General features: G+C 38.0%; 1 protein-coding gene across 2 annotated transcripts; it reads right to left on the bottom strand.

The window, feature by feature from the left end:
• Positions 1-389: 389 nt before the first annotated feature.
• LOC124864788 (homeodomain-interacting protein kinase 1-like) lies at positions 390-2,818 on the bottom strand. 2 transcript variants are annotated; one of them, XM_047359695.1, is made up of 4 exons: positions 1,500-2,818; positions 1,273-1,386; positions 1,078-1,188; positions 390-982 (listed from the first exon to the last, which is right to left on the bottom strand). In XM_047359695.1, exons 1-4 carry the CDS (start codon positions 2,521-2,523, stop codon positions 630-632), a joined length of 1,602 nt encoding a protein of 533 aa, XP_047215651.1. In that variant the 5' UTR covers positions 2,524-2,818; the 3' UTR covers positions 390-629. The 2 variants fall into 2 exon arrangements, with proteins under 2 accessions (XP_047215651.1, XP_047215650.1); XM_047359694.1 differs by having other exon boundaries at positions 1,078-1,386.
• Positions 2,819-8,601: the final 5,783 nt, after the last annotated feature.

The raw sequence follows: 8,601 nt of genomic DNA, 5'->3' as shown, positions 1-8,601 counted from the left end.
CCATCCAACCTCACTGAGGTCGAGCTGTTTTGCAAGGAAGAATGGACAAGAATTTCAGTCTCTTGATGTGCAAAACTGATAGAGACAAACCCCAAGAGACTTGCAGCTGTAATTGCAGCAAAGGGTGTCGCTACAAAGTATTAACACAAGGGGGCCGAATAATATTGCACACCCCACTTTTCAGTTTTTTATTTGTTAAAAACGTTTGAAACATCCAATAAATTTCATTCCACTTCACGATTGTGTCCCACTTGTTGTTGATTCTTCATAAAAAAATTTAATTTTACATCTTTATGTTTGAAGCCTGAAATGTGGCAAGAGGTTGAAAAGTTCAAGGGGGCCGAATACTTTCGCAAGGCACTGTATATACACATATATATAGATATGATTATTCAGGGATCAAAAATCCCTGCGAAAGTATATATTCACTGTTAGAAAAAATTAAACAAGAGATTCTCTTGATAATGTACAATAAAGGTAATACACACATCAAATAAATGTAATATTTATTTGAATTTTGTAATGCAATTAAAGTAGGTTTTGTGATGTGCAGAGATGAAAATTTCTTGGAAATTTCTGGCAGCTCCAAAGTCTTGTGTGTGGTGGCTTTGCCTTTGTGTGCAGTTCCTTCATTCACATCCTCTAATGCATGAGATGGATGCGATCTGCCGGGAGAAGCTATTCCAGGCCCTCCTCATTAGTGTCTTGCGAGTTTTTACTTCCACGAGATCAGAAGGTCTCCCTTCTTTGCAGAAAATGGCTTCTTTCTCTGCAGTACAGCTTTTTTTGGAAGGTCCAGGAACCTTGGCTTTTCCTGACAGAACATCTACCTTGTAGGCTCTGTCCTTTCTTTCATCCTCAACAGCAGAATATGGCTTCACTTGGATAATGGTGTTTTCTTTCTGCTCTTTCTCTTTTAGAGCTTTTCCTGTGGTGTTTGACTCAGAGTCCTTCTGCTGGCATGTATTGCGTCCTGTTTTTTCTAGGGTTAGATCAGATGAAATGCAATAAGTGGTTTCATTATTTGAAACAAATATTTTCTCAAAGGCGTAAAGTGCTAAGGTGTTGATGTCTTACCAAGTGGTATATATTCACTCTTGCCTGGTTTGTCAGCTGTTTCTGCTGATTCTTGGTGAGCAACAAAACGAGGCCTCAATTTGATGAAGGTCCTCCCTGTCCACTCCTTATCTAAAAGAGAGTTTGTCATCTTCAGTGTTGAGACAAATATTTTCTCAAAGGTTTTAGAAGCAAAGGTGTTAGTGTGAGCTTCACCTGAGGGTTTATCATTACTCCCATCAGCTGCAGTGTCAGGCTGGATTGCATCTTCTTGGGAAACTGCAAAGCAGAACCCCTCTTTGATTAAGGTCCTTCTTACCTGCTCTTTATCTGAAAAAAGGAGTTTGTCATCTTTGAATAAGGTGGTTTTAATAGTTGATATTGGGATTTTCTTACTGGTTTTAAGAACTGAGGTAGTACTGATGGCTTATCTTTAGTCTCACCTGCAACTCTGCCTGCTGCATCTTCAATTTGTCCATTCTTTTTCGAATGGATTATTTCTCTTCTAAAAACATTACTCAAAATTGCATAATGCTCTGTTGCAAACTCTTGAAGTTGGGCGTCTGCCACCCTTTTCCAAGCTGATACCATATAGGGGTTATTTCCACCACCTGTGAGATGTTTCATAGTTATGAAATGATGACAGAGACCCTCTCTACATGTGATCCGGACATTTGGATCCATCAAGAGCATCTGTTTAAGCAGGCTCATAAATCCAAGTGCATCTTCACACTCTATTGGGACCATAGGTCTTGGGCGGGTCTTGAGCAGATCATCAAGGCAGTGCAGATTGTTGTAAATCCCGGATTTATGCTGCGTAGCAAACCCTGTTGCGTTGGTATATTCTGCTGGTGTATTCAGCCTGAACATACGGTAAGAGGATTCCCCGAGTTTAGTGAAGAAGTGTTGAACATCCATGGCTTCTTTCAGCACATCATCTTGGGGTTGACCATGTATCTTAACGATAGCCCTAATGACCTCATATTCACAGTGTGTCGGATAGAGATTGTAACCAAGGTACATGTAGGCCAAACTGCAGCCCAGAGACCACATGTCCACACTTTCATCCCTTGGTAAGTCTAGGATGACTTCAGGGGCTCTGTAGCCAATGGCCTGAATGGTACCCACAAGCCACAATTTGGACACTTTTTTAGTCAACCCAAAGTCAATCAGCTTCACCTTGAAGGGCTGAGATTTATGGTTCACTAACATGATGTTGTCTGGCTTCATGTCAGCATGAACCAGACCAGCACTTTTCAAAGCATTCAAAGCCACAAGCAGCTGTTGAGCAATGACTCTGATTTCAGATACATGGAGTGGTGCAAAATCTCTGGCTTTTATAAAGTCAAAGATGCTCACATCCAACATTTCAAAGGCCAAACAAAAGTGGCCTTTATATGTGAAGCTTTCAATGAACCTCAGCAGGTTGTTCCTTTCAGGGTCGAGCTGTCGGATTTTCTTCAGCATTCTTGCCTCTTTTTTGCCTTCTCTGAAGTACTGTTTGCGCAATCTTCAACGCCACTATTTCTTTGGTGTCGACCTTGGTGCACTTCACCACTTTCCCATAGGAGCCCTCACCCAGAAATCCTTCAGTGTGGTACCCAGACATTTTACCTGGAAGAACTACATATTTCTCAAGTTTGAGACTGAGTTTTTTCTCTTCTTTCATTACATTTTGGGAATCTGTCATCTTTAAAGGTTGAATGTCACCAGCAAAATGCAAGTCTCAGCTCTTCTGGAACAAGCGTTGGACAGAAAATGGAATTTTGTTTTGTCACAGACAATAGATTGATGATGACGTGTTGTTTCATAGCCCCACACAGTTCCATCAGAAAAATATAAGTGAAAACAATTCTATTCCAAACACTGAAAACCAATATGTCCTGGAAAATGACCCCAAGTAAAATATTAGAATATAAATATTCACTCAAACAAATAATGGCTGAAGGTTTAATGAAAAAAAAAAAAACCTCCCCGCAGTTTTCATGCATGCTCTAATTGATCATATCAGGCAAACATTATTTGCTCAATTTAATTTACACGCCGTGAACTGTGAACATTACATCTGCAGCATTAACAGTTCCTGTTGGGGTCTTGTTTCATTTTTACTGATCAATGTTAGTTTAAATGGGCTCCTTAAAATGTGTGATCTTGTTCAAAGATTATATTCGATTTTTATTATTAGTATATTGTTCATATTTCATGTGTTGTGTATTATTGCCCACAAAGAACCCACATTATTGCTACTTTATTCATTTTACAATTGCTTTTCCTAATGAAACCATATTAAACTTAATCTGTCACAGCAGCTAATATACTAACAATACAATTATTGTTTTTATATTAGCAAATTAAATATTTTAAAAATTTAACGTCAGCTTTGTTTCAGGTCTAACACAAGGAAAAGGCTCTAAATTTGAGAGCTTTTCATTTTGACAACTACTTTTTTCAAACATTTACTGGAACTATTTAGTAATATCATTTTCAGCAATATAATTCTGTAATTTTAGATCATTATTGCTTTTATTTTTTTTTTTACAATACTTAGGCGCTTGTCTAACGGTCACGTCTAAGGTCATGTCTAAAGGTCATGCGAGGTGACTGTGGCTCGGTGGGAAGAGTAGTCTATTCAATTCAATTTAATTCAATTCAATTGAGTTTATTTATATAGCGCCAATTCACAACACGTGTTGTCTCAAGGCACTTCACAAAGTCAGGTACATACATTCCAATTAATCCTAATCATTGAACAGTGCAGTCAGATTCAGTTATTTATTCAAATTGGATAAAAAGTTTTTCTGTCTAAGGAAACCCAGCAGATTGCATCCAGTCAGTGACTTGCAGCATTCACTCCTCCTGGATGAGCATGTAGAGACAGTGGACAGTCACTGGTGTTGACTTTGCAGCAATCCCTCATACTGAGCATGCATGTAGCGACAGTGGAGAGGAAAAACTCCCTTTTAACAGGAAGAAACCTCCAGCAGAACCAGGCTCAGTGTGAGCGGCCATCTGCCACGACCGACTGGGGGTTAGAGAGAACAGAGCAGAGACACAAAAAGAACACAGAAGCACTGATCCAGGAGTACTTTCTATGGGAAGGAAAAGTAAATGTTAATGGATGTAGCTCCTTTAGTCGTTTCATCTAGAAAGAAAGAACAGATAAACTCTGAGCCAGTTTTCAAGGTTAGAGTCTGAAAGAGAGCACATAGAGTTAGTCACAGTAAAAGCTCAGTCAATTGCTATATCTAGGAGAGAGAAAGGGTTAAATACTAAAAGACAGGGCCATGTGGATCATCGGTAGAGGGTGAGCATTAAGTTGTTGCCAGCAGCAGCTTGGACGATGCCCCTCTCTAGAAAGGTGTCACAGGTAGACACAGAGTCAGACCAGGTGTAGCTTCTAGGAAGAGAAAAGAGAGAACAAGGTTAAAAGCTGAAATAACTGCAAACAATGCAAAATTGGAGAGTAGTATGAGAATGTAGCGAAGAGGGTGGAAGTGGTCAATATGTCCTCCAGCAGCCTAAGCCTATAGCAGCATAACTACAGAGATAGCTCAGGGTAACCTAAGCCACTCTAACTATAAGCTTTATCAAAAGGAAAGTTTTAAGCCTAGCCTTAAAAGTAGACAGTTTGTCCATCTAGAGCCCACTGATGGCCTTTGTTATACTAAAAACCACAACGATTTGGATACTACTCTCTGTCACATTGACCATAACCATTGGAAAAGAAAGGAGGTCATACAGGTAGCAGAAAGGGAGGGTGTGTTTGCACCTCAACCATAACTGAGCTGGTTTAGGCTAAACCTGACTCCCCCTTACTCCATCCAACAGGGAGGGAAGAAGATGGAGGTAAAAAATAAGGAAGATAGCTCAGGATAACCTAAGCCACTCTAACTATAAGCTTTATCAAAAAGGAAAGTTTTAAGCCTAGCCTTAAAAGTAGACAGGGTGTCTGCCTCACGGACTAAAACTAGGTGCTGGTTCCACAGGAGAGGATCCTGATAACTAAAGGATCTGCCTCCCATTCTACTTCTAGAGACTCTAGGAACCACCAGTAAACCTGCAGTCTGAGAACAAAGAGCTCTGTTAGGAACATATGGAACAATCAGATCTCTGATGTATGATGGAGCTAGATCATTAAGGGCTTTATATGTGAGGAGGAGAATTTTAAATTCTATTCTGGATTTAACAGGGAGCCAATGAAGGGAAGCTAAAATAGGGAAAATATGATCTCTCTTTTTAATTTTCATCAGAACTCTTGCTGCAGCATTTTGAATCAGCTGAAGGCTTTTAACTGCATTTTGTGGACATCCTGATAGTAAAGAATTACAATAGTCCAGCCTTGAAGTAACAAATGCATGGACTAGTTTTTCAGCGTCACTCCTGGACAGGATATTTCTAATTTTGGCAATGTTCCAGAGGTGAAAGAAGGAAATCCTAGAAACCTGTTTAATATGGGATTTAAATGACATGTCCTGGTCAAAAATAACACCAAGGTTTTTTACTTTATTATCGGAGGTCAATTTAATGCCATCCAGGTTAAGTGATTGACTAAGCAGTTTCTTTTTTAAAGACTCCGGTCCAAAGACAACAACTTCTGTCTTGTCTGAATTTAGAAGCAGAAAATTTCAGCATTCAGCATTCAGAAAGTTGCACCTTCAATTCCAGCTTCCTCCTGCCACATGTCGATGTGCTCCTGGACAAGGCACTTAACCTCAAGTTGTGTATCTGTGTATGTATGAGTGTGTGATTGGGTGAATGTGGCCTTGGTGTAAAGTGCTTTGAGTGGTCGGTATGGCTGGAAAAGTGCAATATAAATTCAGTTCATCAGCAGCAAAGGGCATCATACACTGCACAGAGAAAACATGAAAACTTAGTGTATCAATAGTCATTAGCTGAAATACATAAATAAATACATTTTTTAAATGAAGGAATAAAATAGGTTGACAATAAAAAATAAAAAACACAGGGGAAAGCTTTGGTCTGACTTTTTCGTACACTCATGCATTCAAATAAAAATTCAATTCAATTTTAAAAAGTTCCAGCATTTCTGAATCATGGAGTAATATTCCAGATACTAAAAGTAAAATCCATGCAAAAGCTTACAGTGAGAAGATAGTATACACATATAAATATTCAATATGCAAATATTTTAGTACAATTTTTAATCTATGAATTTAGCTGTTTAAAGTACAATAAATATTCTCAACCAGATTTTAAATAATTCATTAAAATCCGTTTAGGATCTGCTTGTGCTGCAGTTAGAGATCTGACGTTTACGAACGAATCAATTCTTTTGAACGGCTCCTTACTTTGAACGATAGGACTTGAGTCTTAGTGAGAGCCGTTTTTTTGTTTTTTATTATGTTGCTCGCTAATAATGCTACGTTTTTAATGTAATTATGTTATATTAGGCGATTTAATAGAAAAAAAACGAAAGGGGTATCAAATGAGCATACCGTGCACATGCTCATTGCTCAATGTTTGTTTTAGTCAAGTGTCACGGTAGAACGGTACGGAGTGCGGCGCTGCGTGCAGTCTGGCAGCGTTGCCAACGCATAAGCATAGGGAGAGAGGAAGAGGACGGTCACAGTGTGCTTCTTGCTCGAGGACGAAACAATGAGTAGCGCAACAAAACGTCTGCACACTTTATTTGGTCATTGTTTCCTGTGTTGTTCATAATTAGTGTGTTGCCTTAATTGTTATATTTAATGCTGCAGTTGGTGATATTTTTATTCTTGCCAAAGCAACTCAAGTGCACTTTTTACTATTTTGTTCTATTTTGCTTTCTTTGTTTTGTTTCTATATTTCATATAGCATTGAAATGCTAATGCATACAAAACCTATAGTAGTAAAGAACTGCATAGGTATTTGATATTCATGTTTTGATATTTTATACTTAATTTTATGGAAAATATATACAAGAGATTTTTTTGCATGAATAATAATATCAAACTTACTTCATATAGATGATTTAGCTTTAGTTGTAAATTTTACCCACACATGCCAGGTTTCCCAAATATTTCTAGCTTTGACACTATATTAAGGGTGAAATTGCTTGTTTTTCGAAATATACACATCACACAAATATCTTTTGAACTCTTTTGAACGGCTCTTTGAAGTGAACGGATCCTGAAGATTCGGTTCCCTTCAAAAAGTCTCAAGTCTCATCACTAGCTGCGGTACCTTTGCTCAACAGTAGGGGGCAGCAATGAGCTCCAGCAGCCGTAGTTTAAGGAATCCGCAGGAAGAAAATGGGGGAGGGAAAAAAAAGAGGAGTGCTTCTTTTTTAAGGGCGTGTTCCTCATTATGGTTTATAAGTGCTGCGAGAAGCTTCATAATTTGGTGCCTTATGTTGAGAGCAGCAAGGAGCTGAGGGTCAAAGCAGGGTTACTGGGAGCGCATTTTCCAGGTGAGTAGATCCAGCAGAACTTCATCATGACTTCAGGAGTATTAAGTTTAGGTCTTGCAGATGGTATACGTGTCAGTCAAGTATCTCAGATTGCGTAAACCTTCATCTTAGTATTATTTTAAATCAAATAATTGGGATTTAGAGAACATCTAGTTGTAATAAACCTGCTTGATGGAATCGTGATGACCCTCTGCATTTAGACGTGCACAGGAACACGTCTCTTCTCCACCTAGGTTTGTTTACGTTTAACAGCTCCACAGCCCATTCATTCCTATAAAAATATTAAAGATTTAGTTGCATATTTTTTAATGTTTGCAATTAAATTTTACACTTAAAGTTTGTCTATATGATTAGATTGGAAGGGTATTTCTGGATATAAATTAAATCGTTTTGCTGTGTAAAACGCTTTGCGATGCCGTTTGTTAATTGGTTCCTTATAAATGATCTGACTTACTTTAATGTAGCTCACTGTGACCCCAATATGCATTTGTGATCCTAGTTAATGTAGTTAATATTTGTCTTAAGTTCTGAATGTTTCAGTAGAATCCAACATTACCCTGCCCCTGGAAATCGCTTAAAGTGGGGATGAATTTCTGAATTAAGATGGAAACAAACATATGGGTCAGGTCATTTTCTCAGATATAAGGTCAGGTTCATAATGGTCAATTTTAGGTGAAAACAAACATCTTCAACATTTAGATCAGATAGATTATCCTTTTCTCCTCTGATAAGTGCCTTTTAAATATGTGACTTAAACATATTTGAAATGAAGAAACTGCACAGTTAAATTGGTCACAACAATATTCAGGAGCATTTTGGGATGGATAAAGTATTTTTTAATTGAATTTCAGCAAAATCGACTATCGCTGAAAGTCAACTTAAAAAGCATAAAACCATATATATATATATATATATGTTTATTAGTTGGAAGTTTTCACAGTCTGTGATCTTGCTCACACTGCCAGAAGTGTGTGTGTGTGTGTGTGTGTGTGTGTGTGTGTGTGTGTTACATTTAAATGTAAGTTTTATGTATGGATTCTTAGGTGTAATCAGGTTAAGAGCTAAGAAACTTTCTAATGCTCCTAAAATGTATTAGAGATCTATCTGGTTGATTGTGTTTTCTCAGGTGTGTTGAG

This window comes from Girardinichthys multiradiatus, chromosome Y (genome assembly GCF_021462225.1).
Source record: "Girardinichthys multiradiatus isolate DD_20200921_A chromosome Y, DD_fGirMul_XY1, whole genome shotgun sequence".
NCBI classification, from domain to species: domain Eukaryota; kingdom Metazoa; phylum Chordata; class Actinopteri; order Cyprinodontiformes; family Goodeidae; genus Girardinichthys; species Girardinichthys multiradiatus.
The sequence above is the reverse complement of the archived record's forward strand: the minus strand, read 5'-3'. Positions and strand labels throughout refer to the sequence as shown.

Excerpts from the sequence above, each read along its gene's own strand:
- LOC124864788 (XM_047359694.1), bottom strand. The coding sequence starts at position 2,523 with ATGCTGAAGAAAATCCGACAGCTCGACCCTGAAAGGAACAACCTGCTG. Across the intron at positions 1,387-1,499 it reads TGCAGCAGGCAGAGTTGCAG|ATAAAGAGCAGGTAAGAAGG; the intron begins GTGAGACTAAAG and ends TCCTTTTTTCAG. Across the intron at positions 983-1,077 it reads GAGTGAATATATACCACTTG|AAAAAACAGGACGCAATACA; the intron begins GTAAGACATCAA and ends ATCTAACCCTAG.